General features: G+C 55.2%; 1 protein-coding gene across 2 annotated transcripts in view; it reads right to left on the bottom strand.

Annotated features, from left to right (window-relative positions):
* Positions 1 to 21,453, bottom strand: part of HSD11B2 (hydroxysteroid 11-beta dehydrogenase 2) — a 52,500-nt gene extending 31,047 nt beyond the window's left edge. The window contains exon 1 of one of the 2 annotated variants that reach the window (XM_073307283.2): positions 21,108 to 21,453. In XM_073307283.2, coding sequence (XP_073163384.1) covers positions 21,108 to 21,360 — 253 coding nt within the window. In that variant the 5' untranslated portion in view covers positions 21,361 to 21,453. Of the gene's footprint in view, positions 1 to 20,544; positions 20,959 to 21,107 lie in introns of those variants that run through there. The other variant, XM_073307284.2, reaches the window with a different exon arrangement.
* Between the last annotated feature and the right edge of the window lie 4,256 nt (positions 21,454 to 25,709).

The following is a 25,709-nucleotide window of genomic DNA, read 5'->3' on the forward strand; positions in this document are numbered from 1 at the left end:
CAAGGTCCTTTCCTAGCCCCGGGGAGGCTGAGAAGCTGGCGTTCGTGTTCTTGGTTCTTTAAGTCACCTTCAGACCAGATAGTCTGGTTTGGATTCTTCTCCATTGCCCCGCCTTGACCTTTACGGAGATTCTCAGACTGGCTGGCTGTGACCAGAGTGCAGGAGGGAAGCCAGGAGCTCCAGCCGGTTTCCAAGCCCAGCTCTGCCAACGACTGGCTGCACCTTCCTGTGCCCAAGAGGCCTCACCACCCTGCAGCCAGGCAGCAGCAGTACCTAGCGGGCGAGCGTCCAGACAGCTACAGAAGTGACTTCTGTCCTGTTCCACAGCCCAGCAGTGGCTTTCGGCTGCTTGGCAAGACCCGACATGGGGGTGGAGGGGAGGGAAGAGGGAGACGGGAGCTTTCTGGGGTCGTCTGCCTCCGGTGGCAGCTCTTTGCAGCAGAGCTGGGAGTCCCAGTAGATGGCTCTGAAGACTACTGCCAGCGCAGCTCATTCTAATGGGACAGGACACTTGGGTGAACTCTGCCCTGCTGCAGGAACGGGCCCACTTCTCTGCCCGATGGAGCGTGCCCCGCCGCACGGCACAGCCAGGTACGCTGCTGCACCGCTGCTGAGCCAGCCAAGATCCCAGGGGTGCCGCAGGGGAGTCATCAGCACCCCAGGAAACAGAGGCGTGACTGGTGGTAGGGTCTAAACCCACCGCCCCCCCATGCAGCTCAGCAGTTCTGCCTTCACTAGGTGGCCCTCCACAGCCCACTCACCAAGGTGCTCTGCTCCTCATGTAGCCATTTCCCTCCTGTGAGGCACCAGGGTCCCCCCTCGCCCACATCTAGGGGTTCTTTCCATATAGAGGGGCTGTGCTCTCCAGCAGCTACACAGGGACTGGGGCCAGGCCAGGAACACTCTAGGCCCAGGGTAATCAGCCCTAGGCTACTCCAACAGACAGTGTGCCAGGGCAGGAGATGCCTCCATGGCAGTCAGTGGTACTGGGATTCCAGGTGGTGACAGCCCAGCCAGCCCTCTGCAGGTGGTTGTGAAAGAACAACCCCTGGGGCTCCTGTCTAACCAAGGTATCAGTGCATTTACCCACCACACCCACAGGAGGCAGGGCAGCGCCCACCTCCCCACTGCGCAGAGGGGAACCGAGGCACTGAGAGACTAAGTGACTGGCCCAAGGTCACACCGGAAGCTTGTGTCAGAGCAATGACTTGAAGCCCGGTCTACCAAGCTCCCACACTAGTGCCCTCACTACTAGGCCATCCTACCTGCTCTGTCCGACCCAGGGCCACACTGCCCAGCCAGCCCAGTGAGCGCTAAAACACATGGGACTGTCTGTGCCACGCCCCGCTGCTGGCCCGCTTGCAGACACCCTGATGTAGGCTTTGTCCTCCAGGTGCTACCAGTGTCCCTGCTGGGAGGGACGGACAGGTGTCCTTAGCATCCCCAAACCTCCAGAGTCCTGCAGATCCAATGCTCTTCTGAGTCACACCTGGGCTCCTCCCAGACTGGGCTCCTGCCCAGAGACTCTAAGCACGCCCAGTGCGGAGCGGAGGGTGGGGATGGGGGTTGGGGGGGGGGGGGCAGGACCACCCCATACATGTAGAGGGTGAACTATACATATGGGGCAGACAGGGTTTGGAATAGGACAAAGAGGCCTTCTAGGGAACCACTGAGAGGTACAGCCGGGATGGAAGGGAAGAGGGGTAGGTGAGTAATGCTCTGCTCTTTTGTTTCCAGCCCCTAATTCAAACCCCACATCAGATCCTAAATGAAACAAAGCGAACACTCCGGTCCCAGGAGCTCCTTTAGGCTGCTGAGAGTCCCCGCAAGGCTTGCCTGGTTTGCGGCAGAGAGAGAAGCTCAGCACCGGAATCGCAGGGGGCTGCAGGGCAGGCCTGCCCTATACCAGCAGTATTCACCATTAGATTCCCCCTCTAAACAAGTCCGAGTGAGGGCTCTGCACAGAGGACGCTGTCCCTGGAAGGTGCGGAGGGACCAGGAACCCAGCCATACCTGGCTTACAGTAAACATGAAGGGCCTCTTGGTGCTGTCCTCAGAGGCTGGGCGATCTAGTCTGTAAAAGGAAATACACAAAACCCTGCCAGCTGCGTTCTTTCCTGGAAACCAAACGTTCTCTGGGGGTGTGTGTCTCCGGCTTCGCTGTTGCCCAGCTCATCGGTTTGCTGATGGCTCAGCGAACAAAGACAGCTGGTATTCTCCAGTGCTGGAGCTTGCCAGGAGCAGGTGCCCAACGAGACCTTGCCAGGAAGGGTCAGACTCAGCTGGAATTTGATGCTTACATCATGTGAGTAAAAAGCTCTGCTGAACTGGGGCCTAGAATCACCGTCCCTGCTCCGGGTAGCTCACCGGGAAGCTTGGACAGGGAAGCTTGGACCCGGCCGCCACAGGCTAATGGGACTCAGCCTAGTACGCAGCAAGGGAATCACAGAACGCAGGCGCATGGAGACTTAACAGAGTCAGATTCCCCCAAGCGCACAGACCAGGTTTCAAGGGCTCAGCACCCCCAGCTGGGGGCCAGCAGCTCCCACTGGGACGTCCCTGCACAGATTCGCAGGAGCTGTCCTGTTGGCTGCTGAGCTCCTTTGAAAACAACGCTGCTCCTCACCATTAAGGTGCAGTGGAACTAGGCTTCCTTCGCTGGAGTGTTGATCATGGGCCACAGTGAACGTTCTGAGCACAAACGCAAGTCACTGCGTGCAGCCGAAAGCAAACCGCCCAAACCCAGGCAAGGAAAGTCTCCGCGGAGGGAGGGAGGAAGGAAACCTTGTCATATTATTTAGAAGAGTGCAAGTCAGTGGATGCCCCTTGGTGCATATGGACTGGGCGGCTGTGGATTTGACCAGCGAGGGGCTGGGAAGGGAGCCAGGCTGGACAAAAAAGCAGGGCTCCTCTGTACTGCAGTCAGCTGGAGGGTCCGTCCAGCCTCCGAACCCTTCACCCTGTCTGAATAACCAGGCACTCACAGGGGAGAGAGGAACAGTCCTGGGGACAGAGTGAACAGCTGCGCCTCAGGGGGCCGGCAGCAGCCCCATCCCAGAGCTTCTGGGAGCATCACCAATGCGAGAGACAGAGCCCCACTCCTCCCAAGAGGGGAGCTAGGTGGCTACTACCCGGAGAATGGAGCCTGGCCTCAGGAGAGCTCAAGGAACCAGAACTCCCTGCTCAACACGAGCTCTGCTCTTACGCCAGATGCCCCCACTCCCAATCTCCCCCCAGCACAGAACTGGAACCTGGTTCACCAGAACCTGGTGTCACAACCGCACATCACTAATAAGTGCAAGCAGCAGAGGAGGGCTAAGCTAGTCAGACAAGGGAAGGAGTACAAGCAGCGACCCGAACCGGACCCCCAGTCCAAACACCCCTGGTGTGGAACTAGATCAGAACCCGGGCACGCAATCTGCAGCTTGGGGCCAACGCCTGGTTTCACACCTGCTCCGAGAAGGCCCCTTTGACCCACAGGTCCCAGCACGTGCCCACGCTTGGCCTCGGACGATCCTGCAGCTTCAGCGCAGCTCCCTCCGTTCAGTGCCCGCCACTCCCAGCAACGGTTTACTCAGCAGCTCGTGAACCGTGCTGGGGCTGGCCAGACAGCAGCTGGCCCAGGTCTGCTGGCTCGGGCTCACGGGGCTCAGGCTGCCAAACTGCAGGTGTAGACAGGCTGCAGCCTGAGCTTGGGCGTCTACACTGCAATTAAAGACTCCCGCAGCCCTGAGCCCAAGCCAGCGGACACGGACCAGCCGCGGGTGTTGAACTGCGCCATAGCCAGTGAGCGTTCGCTGACAGCCGGGGACACGGCCCAGGAGCTGACCGATCCGCATCCCTGCCAGTGACAGCTTCCTCCCCAGCTGGGCTGCGCCCGGCTGGGATCTGAGAGCTACTGTCCGCACTGTCAGCTTTGCCAGCTCTACCGGGCAGCGCCCTGCTTGCACTGTGCCTGAGGGAGTGGTACGGGGATGGGCCTGTGACCAGCATGCTGCCTAGTGCCGCTCTGCCTGCCAGATTTGCTTTTGGCTTGGGGGGGAGCCTGCCCCATAGCACATACTGCTCCATCCAGCCCACGGCTGCATCCTCTGGAGAGGAAACCCCAGACGAAGCAGGTCATCTATACCAGCCCTGCGTGCTGCCCTCAGTGTATTCCCCCCACTGTCCAGCTCATCCCAGAACAATTCACTCCCACCTACTGCCAGTGGACAGCTGCTGCTGCTACAGAGACATGCCAGGTTCCCAAGCAGGCAGCCCCCAGGCTGGGAGAACGTTCTAGAGACAGCAGGCCACGAGGGGATGCAGAGGGGGGACCGACGGCAGGATCCGGCCCAGGCACGACCTGGCAGCTGTTACAGCCAGTGATGGACACAGACCTCAGGGTCTCGCTGGCTCGCAGTGCGCTGGGTGGAGCTATCGCAGGCAGACCTGTTCAGACACTGGGCTGTCTCTGAATAACCTGGTTCTAGCTGACGGGTTTTCTTTGGAACAAATATTTTGCATTGGGAAACAAAGATCAGTGATGCGGAAAGCCCAACAGGTTCATGCAGAGGGCCCGAGGAATTGGATTAGCAAGGCAGGAGGAAGCACTTTAGGCTAAGAACTGGCCATGCAAGTCACACGGGGACAGGCAAAATCCAGACTCAGGATCAGACCCATCTGGAAGGGCCCACTAAAGAAAAACGCGGGCACTTGAGGAGAGGAACCTGACTGAGCCCACGCACGCTGCTGCTGCACCCAGGGCCGAGGAGGTAGCAGCCCAAGGGCCTTCAGACATGAGTCATGCAGCATCAGCGGTACCTGCAAGCCATGTGCGATGTTCTGCATCTGCTCTTTAACCCACTGGGCAGCTCCCCGTCCGGTTCCATTACAACGGCGCCTGCCGATGGCTGGGCTAACCCCCTCTCTCGGCACACACCTGTACACCCTCGCCTGCGATTGCCCTGGACGGGGGGTTTATTCCCGGGATTACAGTTTGCCATGGTAAGTGAAACAGAGTCCCGCCCTAGCCCCCCGGGGAAGAGGCAATATTCGGGATTTATATAGGGAAGTGTGTCCAGAGGCAACGCTGGTGCTCATGAGACAGCTGGCCTGGGTAAGCAGGTAGGATCAGTGGGGATCAAGACCCTGTGCATATGCCAAACCCTTCAACTATTCTCCTGGCAGAAGCGGACCCAGACCGTACCCTTCATTTCACTCATTAACCTCCTGCTCTCAGGGTCAGCCTGCCCTGGTTCTCACATGCCAGCCATTTGGCTCACCCCTCTTCCTATACATTGAGTCATGGTTGGGGCCCCCAGTTACTGCAAGGCAGCCACTGCAGTCTTGGTGAAGACTAAAGAGCACAGAGCTCCTTACTCCTGGTCCCCCAGGAGTGGGACTGTTGATGAAGTGGGACTGTTCTTAATGTTTCCTCTGACTATTGTGGGGGTGCCTCAGTTTCCCCTATGCAGTTCTTAAGTATCTAGGTGGTGGGATAAGGGTGTATGATCATTGCAGAACCCTAGAGGGCAGGTGTGTGCAGGGGTCTGGACACAGAGAATGGCCAACACCCTGTTTCCTGGCAACTGATGGCCTGGGCCCTTCCCCCCTGCAAGGTGAGACCTAAAGGGTTGAAGACAAAGATCAGGTGACCTCCTGTGCCCGGGAAAGGGACAAAGCCAGAGGAGGAGGGGCTGGAGACAGTTTCAGTTTGGGGCTGGCTGGGGACGTGGAGTGAAGTGCAGACATAATTGTCTGGCTCACTGCCCCCAAAATGCACTCGGCGAAGGGATCCTGTTCTCTGTACCTACAAGCTCTGTTTTAGACCATGTTCCTGTCATCTAATAAACTTCTGTTTTACTGGCTGGCTGAGAGTCACGTTTGACTGCAGAGTTGGGGGGTCGCTGTGGGAAGCGCACGGAGGGGCAGAGGATGCTGAATGCTCCGAGGTCAGACCCAGGAAGGTGAAAGCTGTGTGAGCTGTGTGCCCTGCAGACAGTCTGCTCACAGAGAGGAGACTTCCCCAGAGTCCTGCCTGGCTTCGTAGGGAGCAGCTCCAGAGCATCGTGTGGGAACTCTGTGACACCCCATGCTTCCTCCGATGTGCATCCCTCCACACAGCCTCCCACAGCCAGTGACTGACAGCCTCTGCCAACGCAGAGAAGATTCGGATGCACGTTAGCCTTGGGCAACATGGCCTGTAATTGAACAGATCCTAAAACTGAAGGGCAGAGACATCCCTGTCCTCCCCCCCCCCCCCCCCAGACAGAGCCATCCAGGAAAGGCCCCTCCAAGCTCTGGCAGCGGCCCTTTCACAGGCTACCTTTGACTAATCCCAGCTCTAAACAGCCAGTGCTCAGTAACTATCCCCTAGGATGCTCAGCATCAGCTCCCGTCCCCAGTGCAGCTGGGAAGCAAAGCAGCAGGCAATCTGGGCTGAGACGGAGCCTTACAGACCAACCGCAGGGCCCTGACACACACTCCCGGGACCCAGCAAGCTCAGACTCCCCTAGCTGGCAGCCCTGCAGCAACGGCAGCCTGGGAACGGCTCAGTGGCAGCGAGCCCGGAGGACAGGCAGGCATGGGGCAGAGAGGCCGTGCAGATGCCAGGCACAGAACACCCGGAGGAAGAGGATCTCCAGTGTCAGGTTTGATTCTGGGAAGGGGAAACAGGTGAACAAAAGGGTGTGTGTCTGTAGGGGAGCCGCAGAGCCAGCACCTCCTGGCCGCAGCGCGAATCTGGAACGCCGCGTGGTAAATGGGGGAGGTGAACTCAGGCTGGAGAGAACAAATTCTTGGCATGGCCCATGTGGAGGGAGAAGGCACAGAGCAGCACCTCTGTCCTGAGGAACTGAAACATAGCAGCCACCTGCCAGCACCACCAGGATCGGACCAAGAGGCATAGCCAGCGTTAGCTGCCTCTCCACGGGCTGAGGGGGGGGAGCGTGCTGCAACTAGGCAGCGTGGGGGCCAGCAGGGTGGGCACCTGGATGCCTGAGGGCAGGGTGCCTAGAGTCCTGCTGGGAGGGACAGGGGAGGCCCGGGCCAACCCCTCCAGAATTAGAGCCGTGTCAGAAAAGGGGGTTAAAGCGGGGACCGAGAAGGGGAAATGATACAGGGCTGCTATGGATAATTCTGAAGGGCCGTACAAGGAAAATACCAGTATTAGAGAAACTGAGGTAGCACTGAAAGCTACCATCCATCAGAACTGCTGTTGGGGATCAGACCAAGGGTCCATCCAGCCTCCTGTCTCCTACAGGGGCTGGCACCCAATGTTTCAGAAGCTGCAAGATCCCCCGATGTGGGAAATAATGGCACCAGCAGGAGCATTTCGCTCTCCCCATGTCTGTTTGTTTTCTTTTAGCTCCCGCCTAATGTCCTGGTGGGGGATGTTCCCGTTCTGAAGAGCAGGGCCCAGGACTTTATTCCTGCAGAGCAGGTGGGCTCAGCGATATTATGGGGCAGCGAACTCCAGACCGGGCATGGATTGCGTGTCCCCCTCAGGCTGATGCAAGTGGGGGGGGATTCTAAAGTCACCACAAATCTCAAGGTAGGGTGCAGGAGCTCTTTGTTAGACAGGCCGGAGGGGTGAAGGCAGCAGGACTGTTTTCTCTTTCCCTCACAAACAGCCCCAGTGCCTGGGCTGAGGAGTCTCACAGTCTGGTGCACTGGCTCCCTACACTCCTACGGGTATCGTTCCTGAAGTAGGGGAACACCCATAGCGAGTGCTGGGGGCATCGCACAGGACCACCGCTCGCTGACCGGTTGCTATTGGACAGCCCTACAAGGCAGGTCAACTCCACCCCATCCTACAAGCGCAGGACCCTCCCACCCAGCCAGCGCCACCTGACGGAAGTGACCTCTCGTCTGCTCTTTGCGCTCTGATATTCACCTTCTGCAGTAACCCCGGTTTACATCACATTTCGCCCAAAAAGCGGCATTAATTGTTTTCCTTCCCAGGAATGACCTAGTTGCCATGCTCAATTTCAGACCTTTCCACTTTCCTGAACGTCTCCTGTATTAGCTGTTCAATATGAGCTCCCCTCTGCCAGGTAGGTCACTGCTCCCAACACCCTCCTGACAACGTCTCTTCCCCCCCTCCACTGTAATCTCAGACCCACGCTCTAGGTGTAAAGTGATTGCTTGAGGGGGAACAGTTACTATGACCTGCAGGAAATGTCCCGGGTTGTGTCCTTCCTGCCCACAGGAGGAGGATACATATGAAGTGCAAATTGGCAGCTGTGTTGAAAGAAGAAGAGGACTGTGGTCTTGAAAAGCAATTATTGACCTTACGTAGTATCCTAGAGGCTGCAGATTTATTGGACAGCCAGACAGGCACCACGACCAGGTACAACAGGGGGAGAAATCTGCAGTGAGGAAGCCAGAGAGCATTCAAGATTGGTGGTTGTGTCCTCCAGAGGAAAGCAGGATAGAGAAGCTGAGCTGTCTTGTGACTAAGGAAGAGAGCAGGAGGGACTCAACACAGCTAGAATTACTATGCAGCATGGTGGCCAGGGAAACATCTGAGGCATTAAATCGAGAGGCAGCACAGAACTACAGGGGCCATACCTGAGGATAGCTGCTCAGCCCAAATCGACAACAGGCAATCCGCACTGAGGACTCCATGTTACGACAACTGGACAGCAAGACTGTGTGCTGTTTTCTGGCGTGAAGCCAAGGGGATCGGGCTGGAAGGGATTCTGAAGGCAGCAGGCCAATACGCACATAGTCATGCATCAATAGTGGAATCTTGCACCAGCCACATGGCATCAGGGGACACTTCAGAGATCTCAGAAGGGAATAAGGAAAGGAAAGTCCAAGTAACCTTCTCAAGACTTTCCCTGTCCCATGAGCAAGGAAAAGCAGATAGCAGAGGATACTGGAGGTAAGTCATTGGTAGGTAAGTAGAGGGCATTGGTTCCATTATGGGGAGAGGGGGCTGTATATGGCCTCCAGCGTATGAGCACAGGAACCAGTCATTAAACTAGCTATGTGAGGGGAAGGTGGCAAGGAGACAACCAGCCCAAACGATCAAACACACAACTCAGGCTCAAGGCACATGAAGGGGATAAGTTCTTTGCCCACAACCTAGTGTTAGGAGCCCAGATAACAAACAGAAGGAATTAAAAATGCTCACGCACAAGGACAATTCTGACAGTCGGCATTTCCGAAAGCGCTGTAGGGCTCTGCAGGACTGGCATGCTAGAGTCCCTGGCTCCAGCCCATGCAGATGGGGCGGGGTGAGTGGGAACAGCGAAGCGCTCTTCACCAGAAGGCACATTACATGGCTCAGAGTTATTGGGGACCTGGAAACACAGGATCTTGACTGCGTGTGGATTGGCATTCCAGCAGAGTAGCGGCTGGGAGATTAGAACAGACCCTAAATCACTTCATCGTGCTGGGGTCTCATGCTGCCTGTCACAAGACGATCTTGAGTTTCTGCAGGTCAGATACTTTTCTAATGTTTTAATCCCGCACCTAGAGAAACAGCAGGGGCCGGGGGCTAGAGATGGACAAGTCACCCTTCAATGGCCTACAATCCATCCCCTCCTGGGAGAGAGGGCACAGAGTAATTCAGTATTAGGTCTCATCCTGATGGTTAGACTAATTGATCTTTGGATTAAAAATTAGCAATTGCCTTCATTATGAATGATCATGAGCTGGCTAGATCAGCCTTGTAACCGCCCCAGGCACCAATATCAGCAAACGAAGCTAAATGTTTGAGCCAAGCTGAGTCAGCATGACGGAGAATGGGGAGTTGTTTAAAGGACACTTTCCTAGATGCCAGGAAAGGCACAAATTCGGCCACATAAAGTGCTACTTCAGTGAAGGCTACTATGGTGATTGGACAGAGAGAGAGAGAGAGAGAAAAAGGGGGTGGGTGTTTTTATATAGATCAAGGGGGGGGGGCGCCATGGCTACAAGTCACCCGTGAAGCACTACAGACAACGGACAACGATAGCCAGAGATCAATTAAACCCCCATGGCAAGGCTAAGGGCAGCAAGGAGGGATTTTTTGAGAGAGATCCTGGCACGGGATACAGGCCAGCAGCAAGCATTAACCACCACTTCCAGAGCCCACTCAGGACTTTCTTCGGGGCACCATCATTCAGCATAAACCCCACGGCTTCCTTACCAGGCACCTCTCCCCCAGTCTGCCTAGGAATCCCACTGCCCACCACAGCCCTCCAGCCTACTTCCTGCCTGTCCCCCGCACCCCGAGCGCTCAGGCTTTCTAGGACTTGGGTGCTCGGCCCTGGACCCCCTCCCAGCTGGCTCTGATCACCCCCAGCAGCAGGGTTTAATGGGTGCCGTCTCCAAAGAGGGCTGGCTGAGGGCGGCCTAGCCTGCTGCCCATACTCAGGAACTAGAGGAATTTGCACACCGCAGAGGCATGGTGCTAGATGGAAAAGGAAGAGTTGTCAGAATGATGCAGAAAAGATGGAAGGGTCAGAAGGATCCACAAATGGATCCAGATGCCTAACTAAGCAGGGCCAGGTCTGGGGATGAGCAGTTTCCCTGGGCACCGTCTTCAAGGGACTGCTGCTGCATTGGTTTCTTGTTTTGTTTGTTTTTAAAATATTTTTTGCCCTGGTCTGTGTCCCAGTGTTGGGTGATCCCTGAAACCCCTGCAGGCAGCTACAGTTCTGCTGCCAGGGTTCCCTCGGCACCTATGTCGGGACACATGCGCTGCTTCCTCACCATTGGCATTGGGACGCCTATCCCGCACCCGAGCCATGAGCCAGGTGACCACGGGCATCCCTCCACCTGTCTTCTCCAAGGGCCGGCCTCGTGCGGTAAGCTCGCCTAGAGAACGCTTAACTCTGCACAGAACAGCCGGGGGGGAGCCAGCTGCCTCCAGCAGAACCTTCAGCCCAGGGGTTCGAGCCCTCCTGTGTCTGAAGGGGTCTCCCCCATCTCAGGAGTCTAACCACTGAGCAGTGGGGTACCTGATGTCAGTCTCTCTCGCTGAAGCCATTCCACTTGAATTCAATATTACCTGGACCAGAGAGAGTGGAAGATGCTCTCACCCAGTGGTGAGGGGAGCTCACTTGTGAGGTGGAAGACCCCTGAACATAAGAATGACCATACTGGGTCAGATCAAAGGTGCATCCAGCCCAGTATCCTGTCTGCCGACAGTGCCCAATGCCAGATGCCCCAGAGGGAGTGAACCTAACAGGTAATGATCAAGTGATCTCTCTCCTGCCATCCATCTCCACCCTCTGACAAACAGAGGCTAGGGACACCATTCCTTACCCATCCTGGCTAATAGCCATTAATGGACTTAAAAGAGAACTGGATAAATTAATGGAGGTTAAGCCCTGTTATAGTCCTAGCCTTCACAACCTCCTCAGGCAAGGAGTTCCACAGGTTGACTGTGCGCTGAGTGAAGAACTTCCTTTTATTTGTTTTAAACCTGCTGCCCATTAATTTCATTTGGCAGCCCCTAGTTCTTATATTATGGGAACAAGTAAATAACTTTTCCTGATTCACTTTCTCCACACCACTCATGATTTGATAGACCTCTACTATATCCCCCCTCAGTCTCCTCTTTTCCAAGCTGAAAAGTCCTAGCCTCTTTAATCTCTCCTCATATGGGACCCGTTCCAAACCCCGAATCATTTTAGTTGCCCTTTTCTGAACCTTTTCTAATGCCAGTATATCTTTTCTGAGATGAGGGGACCACATCTGTACGCAGTATTCAAGATGTAGGCGTACCATGGATTTATATAAGGGCAATACGATATTCTCCATCTTATTCTCTAGCCCTTTTTAAATGATTCCTAACATCCCATTTGCTTTTTTGACTGTCGCTGCACACTGCGTGGACGTCTTCAGAGAACTGTCCACGATGACTCCAAGATCTTTCCCCTGATTAGCTGTAGCTAAATGATGGTCAAGTCCCGTCTTCTCACCAGGCACAGGGAGGAAATTGAACCAGGGACTCCCGGATCCTGGGGGAGTGGCCTAATCACTAGGCTAAAGGTTATAAGGGAGGCCCCTCCCTGACCTGCCCAACCACCTCAGCCATTTTGTGCACAATTAGGTGGGTACCTAAGCTATTTCATGCAAGAACAGCTTCAGTACTAAAGCAGCCTGACTCCTGGTAGGGGATTGCTAGCAGAGGGGGGCACCTCTGAGAAGGACGCCTCTCTCCTTAGCCTTTCCCCTGGGCTAGCTTCAGCAGGGCTTTTGGGGATCCCAATCGAAGATGCCGGGCTCTCCCCATTCATTGCATAGCGAGCCTAGGTGCATAGCTCAGGTTCTGTGCAGCACAGGGATTTTCAAGGCACCTGATGCTGCCTATGTCCCTTTGAGTATCTGAGCCTGAGTGGTAAGCCACATTTCTTCCCAACAAGAAAAGGAGGACTTGTGGCACCTTAGAGACGAACCAATTTATTAGAGCATAAGCTTTCGTGAGCTACAGCTCACTTCCTCAGATGCATATCGTGGAAACTGCCAACACGTTTCAACACGTTTGTTTCTTCCCAACAGTTACTAAAGAGGATATTAAACAGCATCTACCACTACGAACAGTCTTGAAGCTTGCAGGACCAGAGAACTTGCACCATGTGTTGTAAAAAGAACCAGGAAGGAGCTGCCTGGACTGTTAGTTTTTAATAATTGTAGGCAAACTGGGGAAGTTCCTGAAAATTAGCTGATTTTATGCCTCTCTTTAAAAAGGTAATTACAGGCTAGATAGCTGTTCCATGGCTTCGTTTCCGGGGAGGGCTGTCAGGCGGACGTGGGACTGTTTCAATAGAGAACTAAAGACAGAAATATAATTAACCACAAGTCAACATTGTGCCATGGGAGATGTAAAGGTCACTGGACAAGACCTATCTGGTTTATGAGAGTACAAGTTTGGTTAATTAGTGTGATTGATTTCTGTGAGGCATCGGATTTAGCATCATGCAACATTTGGATTAAAGTACGAGCTAGTTTCTAATCCAGTTAATACATCACTTTTAAAAAATAATGTTATCGGAGAGATCTGAAAATGTGTTAATGGGACATGTCTAGTGGAACCCTGCAGGAACCTGTTCTTAGACCAGTAATATTTCATTCCCTTATCAATGCTCAGGAAGAGGATATGAAATCACTGCTGATGAGCTTTACAGCGGCCACAAAGATTGATAGGGTGGTAAACTACAACAAGGACAGGTCGTTGCCACAAAACAGAGTACATTCAGACACGTATTTTGATATGGCCAAATGCAAGATCACATATCTAGGAATAAAGAATACACACCACACTTAGAGGATCGGCGACTGTATCCTGGAAAGTAGCGGGGCGGGGGAGAGGGGGACTTGGAGGTCATGGTAGATAAGTGCAATGCTGGCTAAGAGGGCTAATGAAATCCTTGAATGTTCAGTGCACAGTTCAGTGGAGCACTTAAACATAGGATTTAAGGAGCCCAATCTATGCAGTTTATCAAAGAGAAGGTAAAGCAGTAATTTGATCACACTCTATAATTACCTACAGAGGGAGAACAGATCTGACGCTAGAGGGTTGCAATCCAGGAGGCAAAGTGTAACAGGTTCCCAAGGGTGGCAGTTGAAGGCAGCAGAGGTCGGACGGGAAATAAGACTTCTTCAGAACAGTGAGGGCGATTCACCATTGGAACAGATGGGCAGGGCAGGGTCTTTGGCAGGACTGGACACCTGTCCAAGAGACGTGCTCTAGCTCAGCCACCAGTATTGGGATGGATGCAACAGAGTCTGTGTGAAATCCTCTGGCCAGGTCAGGCTAAAATGAGCCCATTCAAAATGAAACTGTCGGGGCCCAAAGGGACATGAAAATAGAGCTGCTCAGGAATTTTCTGACAGTGGGTTTTTGACGGAAAAACGTAGTTTAGACAGTGCGGAAATTCTGTCGAAAAGTTCGGGATTTCCCCACGTTTTTATTTCTCTCCTCTCCCCTTTAGGTGGGTTCCTAAACCAGTGGGCTACAGAACCAGTCTCACACACTCGCGTGCTCTCAGATTAGTTCAGTATTTCCAGAACACTCATTGGGCCAGAGAGGAGGACTCCGTAGCCTGGTGTTTAGGGCCCCCTCAGGGAGGCGGGAGACCTAGGGTCCAGTCCCCTGCTCTAATCACCCTTTCATTACTAATCCAGAGTGGAACAGCTTCCACAGGAGAGAATGAGGCAGCCCCACGTCAGACTCTCTCAGACCTGGGTCCCACACACATGAGGCTATCGCAGAGCTGGGCCTGTGTTTCTCCAGCCACGAGGGGCTAAGCGAGTCGAAGCCAGAGACAGAAGCTGCATTTTCTCTCTTGGCTGTTCTTTCTTCTCCCCTTTTGCATGTGTTTGTCTTGCAGGAAACGTGATTGAACTTTAACAGCAACAACAAAACCAACAGCTCCAGCCCGTTTCTACTAACTTCTGATCTTTGCCCCGACCGGACAGTTATTCCCATCTTTACACCAGCTAAGGGACTGTCAGACAAAGGTTTTTTTCCTTCTAAAGACTCTCTCCAGCTAAAAGGGAAAAGTAACAAGGGCGGAAGCCTGATTTAACACCTTACATTTCAAAGGCTTTAACTGGGTTGCCTTCTTCTGTATCTTTAATAAAAGGTGAAATGACGTTTAATGCTGTATTTATCATGGGACTAAGCAGACAGAGATCTCCGTATACCAGCCCCCGAGCTTTGTTTAACACTGTAATGTTGGACAGTGACAGGGTCTTGTAAGCACCTGTTAGTCTTTGGGCCCATATACTCCATCTAAATACAACAGACCATTAGATCCTCTAACCTCCTGTCTATCACAGGCCATTACATTTCACCCAGGTACCCCTGAACTGAACTGAATCCAGTAATTTGTGATTGGCTAAGGCCTGGTCTAGAAACATCCAGTGTTAACGACACCAAGAGATGGAAGACCTACCATTTCCCTGGGTTGTTTATTTCACTGGTTACACTCACCCATTGTTGAGTGAGGTCAGTTAAAGTTCTGTGTAACCAGATGAATTTGCTCATAGATTCATTTGTTTATTTTCAATAAATCTTGGAACACAAGGGAAGTGTCAGAAGACAGGAAGAAAGCGGTTATGCCAATATTCAAAAAGGGAAGACAGGATGACCTAGATAGGTATAGGTTGTGAAGCTGTATGAAAAGGAAGGGGACCGTCTTCACCAATATTGTCACAGCAGTTCTACAATTGCGATAAATCTTGTACAAAGTATGCCTTGTATCATTGGAAAAGTTCATAGAATATCAGGGTAGGAAGGGACCTCAGGAGGTCATCTAGTCCAACCCCCTGCTCAAAGCAGGATCAATCCCCAATTAAATTAAGTTAGTGCTGTTCCACTGATTACATCTCAGGGAAATGTGTGAGCCATCATTGAGTATGAAGATATGAAACTGTATGCTGTCTAAACACGCTTGTTACTAAAGATGTGTTCCTGGGTAACACCCACAAGACAGATTTACATCAAGACGAGCCCGTCAGGTGTTGATGGGGCATTAAGCAGAATCAACTCTTTCAGTGGACCCGGGGCAAAATAAAAATTCAGCTGCTTATGGAGGGGCACTTTGTGCCCCCTGCAGCCAGAGGAGCTAGTTCTCCGCACCACAGCCCCAGGGCCAGAGGAGCTGGATCTCCTCGCATGCCCCGGGGCCAGAGGAGCTGTCATCTCCCACCGCAGGCCAGAGGAGTTCACTCTCCTCACCCCAGGCCCCAGAGGAGTTCTGCACCCCCACTGATGGGGGGGCATGCCCCTACTCCCCCCCCTTGTGCATGCCCCTGAGTGAGCCCCTCCCAAAAGGTGCCTCAGAGAGCACAGAGACAACAGAAACCCTATGATTCGGCAAGGCACACAAAGCATGTGTTTGAGCCCGCACTCTGCTATATACATGGACTGGGGGTGGTGGTGACATCACCTCCTAGCCTGATTCCTGCCCCACATCTCTGGCCTGTGATTTCTAACAAGGAGAGCTTTGAACACTGGACTGAGGACCCCAATCTTTTGGGTGAACCAGGAAGATGTATTGCAAGCCAACAGATTCAACATCACTACTGATCTCCAGACTCTGATATCAATACGATTCACTTTAAAATGAAAGGTTTAGTAAACTAACCTTTTAATAACTTTTTATTAATAGAGGATTGGCATCAGCATGGTTTTTTGGTAAGATCCTGAAGTCCATATTGACCCTGGGTGAGCGGGTGGCTCTCTGGGGCTGGAAGAACCAAAAAAGATGTGATGAACTTTGGTTTTAATAGCCTTTCATCATAAAGTCTGGCTGTCTGGGTGGTGCATGAGGGGCGAGGCCTGAGGGAGATTGTCTGTGGCTTCATAATAACTAGTAGTATTTTGGAAGCACATTTGTTCCTGGCTTGGTGAAATTGTATGATCGGACATACCCCCAGTTTGGGGAACATGCTGCTGGCATACTGTCCAGTTCTGGTGCCCACAATTCAGGAAGGATGTTGATGAATTGAAGAGGGTTCAGAGAAAAGCCACAAGAATGATTAAAGGATTAGAAAACCTGCCTTATAGGTGATAGACTCAAGGAGCTCAATCTGTTTAGCTTAAAGAGAAGGCTAAGGGGTGACTTGATCACAGTCTGTAAGTACCTGCATGGGGAACAGATATTGAATAACAGACTCTTCAATTTACAGAGAAAGGTCTAATCTGATCCAGTGACTGTAAGTTGAAGCTAGATACATTAAGACTGGAAATAAGGAGTAATTTTAACACACAGAGTAGTTAGCCACTAGAAATTACCACGGGTACGGACTGTTGCGTCTTAACCATGGGGAATGTAAGAGAGGTCCAGGAGGATGCGAATGGACGTCTGCCCACCTTCCATACACAGACAGCAGCAGCTTGGTCATCAGTGCTCATGCTACTGCTGGCATGCAGTGTCCTGGCCGGAATCCAGACAGTGTCTGCCTTGGGCAAGAGGAGACTGGAGGTGGCCTTTGGCCAGCACCTCTCTGAGCTGGTTCAGGAATGACAGTTTGCTGCAAACCCTGCCAGGTGTTTGTGAAGCCAGGCACACTGGAGGGCAAACGGGAACTGCTCAACCGATCAACACTGAATTCCACCCGCCATCATTTTGGGTGGGTCCGGACACAGCCTCCCTGGCCATCGAGGAGCATCTCAGGCCCAGCCGACCACCTGGGGCTGGGCTCAGGTGTCGAGTCCAAGTCTCCGCTGGAGCTGCCCCGTCCATGCTGCTATTTTTGGCAGGCTGGCTTGAGCCCACTTAGTGCAAGCCCCTCGGGACAGCAGCTCAGCTGCTCCCAGAGCCCTTCCCTGGGCTCCTGGCATCCTGCAGCTTTTTCCTAAGCTTAAAGCATTTGGAGTCTTGCAGGAGTGGTTGTTCCCATGGGCTTCTGTTACCCTGTCCAGAGTAGGAGGATGGATCTCCTCTCTCCCTGCTCCCTCAGTGTCTTTGCAATCAGGGCAAAGAGCTGTGCACTTTCCCAGGGCAAGAGAGTTAATGCTTCCTTTACCACCACGGGGCATGCCGGTCCCATCCCATCACACTCTTCTCGTTCGGCGCATAGACACCAGTAGCCGGGCTCCGCACCCATCCAGAGCGGAGGTCTGTGCACCCCACTTACAAGTTACTGACTAAAAACTGCTAAACACAAGGAGGAGCAACAGCCCCATAAGAGAGCCCCCACCTTCACTCACTTCCCAAAACACACTACAGCTGCCCATGGACGCCTGGAACCTGGCTAGGGCCAGGAGCAACTACCTGCCTGGAGCACATCTGCCAGCTCAGTCCTCCCCACCTGCATGGATCCTGCCTCTCCACCCTCAAGCAGGTGACCCCCCCAGGACCCAAACAAACATGCAGGAGGGATGGCCACAGGAACACCTGGGGCGTGCTGCTTCCTACCACAATTGCCCTATCATCCTGGTTTCGACACAAAATCCGTTTGAAAGAGATCTGTCTGTTGAGTGACAGCCCCCCCCACCACATATCTCCCCCCCCCCCCCAAGATCAGCAGCACGGCCTAGCGTCTGGCAGATTCCCAGCTCAGAGCCGTACCACTTGAGCTGCAAGAGGAACTGCTTCCGCTTTGTGGACCAGCCAGTAGAGGAGGCTTTCACCACCCATTCCCATTGGGTTACACAGCTATTGTATTCTAAAAATGCTCTATAAACAAGCAGACCCTCTGTCTATCCGCTCCGGTCTGAATCAGCTCACGACGCAGCAACTTCTTGTAGCTTTCACACAGCCTGCAACCAGGGTCCAAAAAGTGAAAAACTCCGGTAAAGAAACTGTGAATGCAACTTGAACCAGGGGCCAGCGCTGCTGCACCCACAGTAGAGAAAACACTGCTGTTCCACACGGCACAGGTAACTTGTCTAACTCACTGCCCAACAGGAACCTCCTGCGGATGGTGAGCGAGTGAGGGCCGAAGGAAAGAGCTGCCAGCTGGAGGCTGGTTGTGTATGCCACACGCTCCTGCGGCTGGCATTGTGCAAGAAGAGAGGAGCCTCACTACCCTGCCTCAGGCCGTCCTGCCCCTAAGGCATGGGGCTGGGGAAGACAAAGGCCCCCACCTCTTCCTGGGGACTGGGTGCCTCTGTCTGAGGGAGTGACACACGCTGAATTAACTCCCCAGGGAATGGGGCTACTGATTATGCAAATGCTAAATTGATTTGATGCCCATCCTGCCTGAATGAAGCACTTGGCATCCGGCCCTGCCAAGAGGTCCGGGCCAGGGCACAGCTAATAACTGACCCGGGTCACCAGCTGCACCTGAAACTACAAGGTAATGCCAGCTAACAGCAAACCCCGCAGGCCTGCAGTGTCCCTTCCTTGCCTTCCAGGCAAGAACACCTCGTCCCACTCGCTGACTCACCAGTTACACAAGCAGTGCCATGCACAGGCCTCACTCGACACACTCTGCCACGTCCTGGGTCAGCACGCTGCATCAAGAGCTGGAGTCATTGGCACTTTGGGAATGCCAAGGGACCCGAGAGAGACATGCACACGTGCGGACACAGGCGAACATCCATGCGCTCAGGAACACAGTACGTGTGCACACGCAGATCACGCACGGCGGCTTTCAGTGAACACACTTGTTCTTCCTTCCCTAGCATGGCCTGTATCTGCTGCCGCCTTGACCTTCTCTCAGCTGAATCACTCATTCACGCCTGCTGCATCTGTCAGCTCTCACCTTGAGCTCTGGAGCTCCCTCTCGAGGCCACTCTCCGGCCTGCACTCTGCTCTGCAGCCACCTTCCCAGCTGTATGTGCGTGGAAACACCTCCCACCTTCCCATGGCTCCCCAACTGCTCGGATCCTCCAAGTCTGTCCCAGTGAAGTCCCTCTAGCCTCCTCTCCTCCCATAGGCCCTTCCTCTCTCGGCAAGGCCGTCGCCACTCCAGACACTGTGGGACCTCTACTCCATCAGACTGCAGTTGCTGGAAACAGCCAAAGAGCAAAGCCCACTCTTCCTGCAAGGAGACGGGCCTTGCTCCCTTGGGAAGCACCTGCCCAAACGTCCCCCACGTGCCAAAAATCACACCAGCTCCCGGACCACGGCTCTTACCCTGTTGGAGCATATTGGGATTTGCATCAGTCAGTGGGCTCCTTCCAGGAGGGATCAGGATCCAAGAAGTGCTCATGGAGAGCTACCTCAGCCCTCCCTGCCAGCCCCTGGAGAGGGAAGCCCATGGCCATGACAGACAGCGTGGCACTCTCCAAGGGCAAGTATGTGTGTGCGTGTATGTGACTGAATGGCCCCATTTTACAGAACAGGAAACAGAAGCCCTGGAAGATTCACTAACAAAGCAGTTAAGGGCAGACCTGGAGCTAGGACCGAGGTGCCGAGGCTCCCTTGACCTTGCCCTCCTCACTGGTGCATGCTTTCTCCCATCAAGGGGCCCCTCGCAGTGTTCATCAGCCCTTTCTCAGCTTCACCGTCAGACAGCTAAGCAGAGCCACGCAGTACCAGCAGGCCACCAGGCTGCAGGGAGCAAGAGGGAAGTGCCTGAGACTCATCCCCGGTAGCAGCCCAGCCCAAGGCTAGCCAGCCATACAGCCGTGGGACAGCATGCCAGGATCGCACTGGAGACACCATCTTCGAGGGACCATTCTCAGGCTCCTGGAGCTTGGGCTGTGCGGCTGTTTCATTGTTGCGGAGACTTCTGGGCTTGGGCTGCGCCCAGGCTCAAGGCCCTGCAGGGTGGGAAGGTCTCTGAGCTCAGGCCCAAGCCCCAGAAGTCTGCGCAGCAAAGAACCAGCCCCGGAGCCCGAGCCCCTTGAGCCTGAGTCGGCTGGCCTGGGGCAGCCGTGGGGTTTTTCTTTGTGTCGTAGATGTACAGTCCTTCCGCCAGGAAAGCACTTTTAAGTGCAAGTCCAAACTCTGCTGACCCAGCTCAGAGAGCAGGAGCCCGGGACAAAGGACAACTGTCTGTTCTGCTAGGCCAGGCAGGGATCGCCAAGCGCAGGAGGAGGTGGAAGGAAGGTGTTATTATGGGGCAGCCAGTGGTAGGCCTTGCCCATGGAGTGGGGACAGTTACCGTCCCAACCTCCCGCTCTGACCCAGGCAAGTGCCACGTGATACAAGTGTAACTTACCCTGGGTTCTGGGAGGAACCCCTGGTCTCGAGGCTATACCACCATCTGCAGGGGAGCACTCCGATGGCAGAGAAGTCCCAGCGCGGACCCTGAGCACGTCACCATACCCTGCTCCAAGGGGCATCCTGCCTCCCTCGGTCCCAGGCACTGCAGCCGCCGATACAGTGGGCTGGATCACCGTGGCCCTCCAGAAGGTCAGAGCCTCACAACCTAGCCCCGTGCAGATCCGGGAGGCCCCACGGCAGGCATCGGGCCCACTTTGAGCCTTCAGAACGGAGACTCTGCTGCACAGGCCAGGGGGGCCCTCCCCCCCAGGACGTAGGCGTCCCGGTGCAGGAACCTAGCGTGAACACATGCCGCTGACATCACGCCATTGCACCGACGTGCGCACACGCAGAGAGAGAGAGAGTCACCCGCCCGGCGCTGCGGCCGGCCACACGCGCCAACCAGAGACAAGTCCACCCGGCTCCTGGCACACCCAGGCGTCCCCGCGACAACAGGCCAATTAAACATTAACCGCCGGGGAGGAGGGAGGCTGGGCCCGGGGTGCCAGGCTCACTCACCTGTGATGAAGACGGCTTTCCCCGCCACAGGGAGCCTTCGCCGCTGGGCCGCGCGCCCCAGGGCCAGGCAGCCGGCGGCGGCGAGGGGGGCACCCAGTGGCAGAGGCAGGCACGCCTGGCACAGGTGCTGCAGCAGGGCCAGCAGCCCCAGGTGCAGCAGGGCCCGGGTCGGGAGCAGCTGGGAGCGGGCGAGGCGCAGGAGGAGGCTGCCCGCGAAGAGGGCCCAGAGCGAGCCGTAGACCCAGCGCTCCATGGCTCAGGGCCAGCGGCGCCCGGCACGGGCAGCGGCCCGGCTCGGCACCTACTTATAGCGGGGCCGGGCGGGAGAGGGCGGAGCCGGCCCTGCCCTGCCAATGGGAGCCGGCCCGCGGGCTGGGCCGCCTCGCCGCGCCCCGGCCGCAGCCCACTGGGGGCCAGAGCGCGCCGGGGCGCGGAGCAGCCCCCGGGGCCCGCGCCCGGCCGCGGCTTTCGGAGAGTCAAAGTCAAAGTCAAAGCGGCCGGCGCCGGGCGCCGCCTCCACCCCACGTGCGCCCCGGGCGGCCCCGCGGGAGGAGCAGGGGGGCCGGCCGGGCAGTGGGCACAGCCCCTCCGGGAGCTCCCCGGCCAAGCGGCGCTTTGCTCCGGCTTCGCCTCCATTTATTTATTTCCTCTCTGGGGGGGGGGGAAGTGCCCCATTGGCAGCCCTGGAGGGGCGCCCCCAAGCCAGGGCAAGCGCCCCCCCCTTCCCGGGCCCATCTCTGCCAGGCTTTCGGTCCTTGGGACTGTGCTGCAACCGGGGGGGGCGATGATTAGGGACAGCTGGGGGGAGTGGGGGAGGAACAGCTCTAGTTATCCAGTGGGGCCAGCTCTCCTGAGTTCACCGAGAGTCTCCCATTACTGGGTGTGCTTCCTAAAGCCCCAGCTCCTGGAGTCAGGTGAGCCAAAGAGACTCACTGCCTTCATTCAATACAAAGTAAAGTTAGTAGTCCTCCTGGCTGCAACTAACCACTTGGAACAGTGACCCAAGTGTCCATCCCCCTTACGGGCTTATAAACCAGAAGCTGAAGACAGAGCACCCACCTTTGTTATTTTTGTAAACGGTTGTGATTCTTTGTGGGCTGATTGATGATTCTGCGAAAGGTGGGGTTGGGAATTCGGTCTTTTAGGTTCTAATAGGACCCTCACCACTGGAGTAGCCGAGAGCCTCACCAACGTTGATGCGTTTATCTTCTCAGCACCCGCGGGCAGACCACTACCCCCAAGTCTCAGCTAGGGAACTCAGGCAGGGCGGGGCCAAGGGCCAGACTTTTAAAGCTATTTAGGTGCTTAAAGATGGGCTAATATTCTAGCCCAAAGCAACTTGTCCAAGGTCACCCAAGGACCTGGGCCAGATGTCCTGAGTCCTAGGTGAATACCCTAACCCCTGGGCATCCTTCCTCTGGCCCACTGTCTGTTTCACACTGGCTGCTGAGCAGTCATCGGACAGTCGCAATTGTTCTCTACCCACCCAGTTTGGATTCAGGCTGGTGAGTAACCCCCTATGCCCCAGCATTGTGAGCAGTTACCAGGTGTGATCACCTCCCCCACAGGGGTATTTGCAAAGCGTTAGCAGAAAGGGTTGTGTGAGGTGAAAGAAAGTTTAATGTTGTTGTTGAATATTTTCCTTGTTGTAAATAATAACACCAAAAAATTGGATCAAGCTATGGCCATGCAAAGACAAAGAACTGTTCATCCCCGAGAGAAGCGTGTGGAATCCCTGCCCAGAACCGCCATGGAAACAATAAGAGAGATTAAAAAGAGAAACCGTGTGCGGCGTGAGCTCCCAGCCAGGTCCCCCGGCTCTTGTCTGGGCTGACCCTTGGGTTGATCAGTAATGCATTCTTACAGGACACATGCATCCACGTCCTTAGTCCAGCCTGCACAGAAAGGACAGATTCCTTTGTCCAAAGTCTCATTATGCACGTTCCTGCTGACGCTGTTGCTGCCCCTTGAAATAGGCTCCCCTCCTGATCCTGCGGAGAGACACTCTGTCCCTCTCCACACTGTTAGTCTTTGCAGCCAAGCTTCCCTGGGCGCCTTCCGTCCATTAATAGAGCTTCGTTCCTGGTGTTCTGCAGCAGGAAGGCAACGAAAGGGTTAACCACAGTCCCACCTCTTGTGTGCTGCACCTGTCCTCACACCAGGGAACCTGCCCAGATTCCAGGCTCCAGGTGAGGATGAGACCTTTGTCCTGGTAGTGCTATCTCTACCCTCCTGCAGCCTGTGCTCTCTTCCCCCTCCTGGGGCCCCGAAATCCGTAGGGGGGCATCTTGGCTGATCCCGGGGGGCCTCTATGTCTGTGACGCTCACGCCGTGGAACCCCACGCGGCGAGGCTGGAGTCACGCCTGCCGCTCTGCTGGTGGCCCAGAGCTGCAACCCGTGTGGCCACTGCCACCCTGGTCTGCAGAGAGCCCTGCCTACTGCTGGAAAGGCCAGAGATCAAGGGAAAGGGCATTTCAGCTCCAGCGGACACCCTCATTTATGAGGCCCAAGCCCCAGGGCTGGCGCAGCTTTGGGGGGCTGGGGTAAAGGTAACATCCCCTGCACCTTTCAAAGTCTGATTTTGCCTCCTGTTGCCACCCACCTCTCCACCCGGCTGGTGCAGCGGGGTTTCCAAGGGGCCAGTCAGTGTGGCTTTGGGCAACCGAGCACACAAGCAGGGCCCTAGTCCATTAATAGGCCAAACTGGGTTATTTCCCTGCTGCTGTGCTGTGATTAGGTGTGAGGACGGGGCAGGACGTCAGCAGACCTGGATTCTATTCGTGGCTGCTGCTGACTGACGTGGCGGGCAACCTTGCGCAAGCCACTTCCCCTGGCTGTGCGATGGGGGTAATGACCCTGACCTGCTCCCAGGGATGTCACAACCATCGACAGCTGTTTGTTCAGGGCTTGGAACAGGCAACCCGCTGCATCAGTGCCAAGTGTTATTGAAGAGTTGTAGCAGCCACTGGTGAGCTGGGCCGGGGCCCTGTTGTGCCAAGCTCTGTGCAGACACGAAGAGACATCCCGCAGTCCTCGCCCTAGCAGCTCCTAGTGCAGCGCAAGCAGGAAAGGAGCTGCCAAGGAGGCCAGGCAGCCGGGATGGGGGCTGGTGGGCAGCATTAGTCGTGTGCGTGTGATGATAACATGATGCCCAGCCCGTGGCTGAGCGAGCAGAGTTGTTTGTTAGTTTGGCTGGGGCAGGTGGGGATGTAACAAGGGGGGCTGGGAGCAGGTGGGGAGGTGAGTGTGGTGGGGAAGGGGGCGTGAGGAGGGAGGCAGAGAGAGGACAGGGCAGCAAAAAGCCAGCGCTGTGAACCTGAGCAGAGCTTATCAACTGCAGGTAGGTGTCTGCTCTCAGGAGGCAGCTGTGAGGGGGATTCCAGGGGCCAGAAGCCACCTCAGAAGCTCCCCCCGATGGTCCCAACAGGTGAGTTGGAGCTGGGCTGCGTGGGGAAGAGAGCCAGGTGTCCAGCGGTCTCTGAGGTCAGGCAGACAGGAGTGGCTGAGTCCATGAAGGAGCTGGGGGTTCAGGTGAGGCTGGGCAGGCTGTGGAGGGGGCTGGAAGGGCACCGAGGGCTCTGAAAGATGAAGATGAAGCATGACAAGACTGACCCGTTTTGGGTATCCACAGACAAATGGCTGAGTTAACCGAAATGCCCCACTTTGCCTCAGACTTTCTTCTTCGCATCCAAACGCCCTGGCCTGCACGCCATCATCTGCGCCGGTGGAAACTGGCCAGCTCAGAGTGATGGCGTCCCACCGTCGGGCTGGGCAGAGCGCTGGGAAGGGGCCGAGTCCATGTGATGAACAGCGTGGCAAGTCAGGAGCTCCCCACCCTCACCCTGTGAGATGGTGGGTCAAAGTCCTTTTTTGTCTCCTTATTTATTACACAAGGTAATTGCTTCTGCCTCGTTCACTTAATAAAACACGTTTTTTAATATCTCACTGAGTCAGTACTCAGTGATCCTTTGTGCTTCTCTGCCCTGGATCACCAACCGCCTCCTGCAACAAGCCTGACCCGTGGCGCCCTCTGCATGTGTTTGTCTGGGAGCCAGAGTCCCCCCCGTGTGCCAACCTCCAAATCGCACCCGGTTCAAGGAGCTCTGCCAAGGCTCTGCCAATTGGTTCGTGGTCACTGCCGGCTGACCAGAGTTGCCAGTTCCCTTGCTGGCGGGCAGTGGGTGGGCACAGGCGGCGGGGGAAGGGAGCAGCAGCAGGCAGGGCCAGGCATGCTGGCACAGCCTAAGAACCCGGCCTGTAGAGGAGATGAAGAATGACGTTTGCATCCTTCTCAGGAGAGCTGCTGGGCATGTTACAAAAACAAACCCCATTGCACTGGGGGAAAAACACATTTCACAACCCCAGCAGCAGCTTAGCGGGAGCTGCAAAGTCAAACTGGCCTGGGTGGTTTTTCCTGGGCGTGGTGCTGGAACCCAAGGTCCCAGTTCACAGCCTTTCCATTTCAACAAAGACAATACAGGAAATGCCAGCATGGTGGGGAAGGGAGGGGAGGGGGCATGTTCTCAAACAGCATACGACAGGCATTCCCCAAGAGGAATTCAGGCGTTTTCTGGAGGTGGACTTGGGCATGGACGAGATGC

The sequence above is a fragment of the Lepidochelys kempii genome, chromosome 12 (assembly GCF_965140285.1).
Source record: "Lepidochelys kempii isolate rLepKem1 chromosome 12, rLepKem1.hap1, whole genome shotgun sequence".
NCBI lineage: Eukaryota > Metazoa > Chordata > Testudines > Cheloniidae > Lepidochelys > Lepidochelys kempii.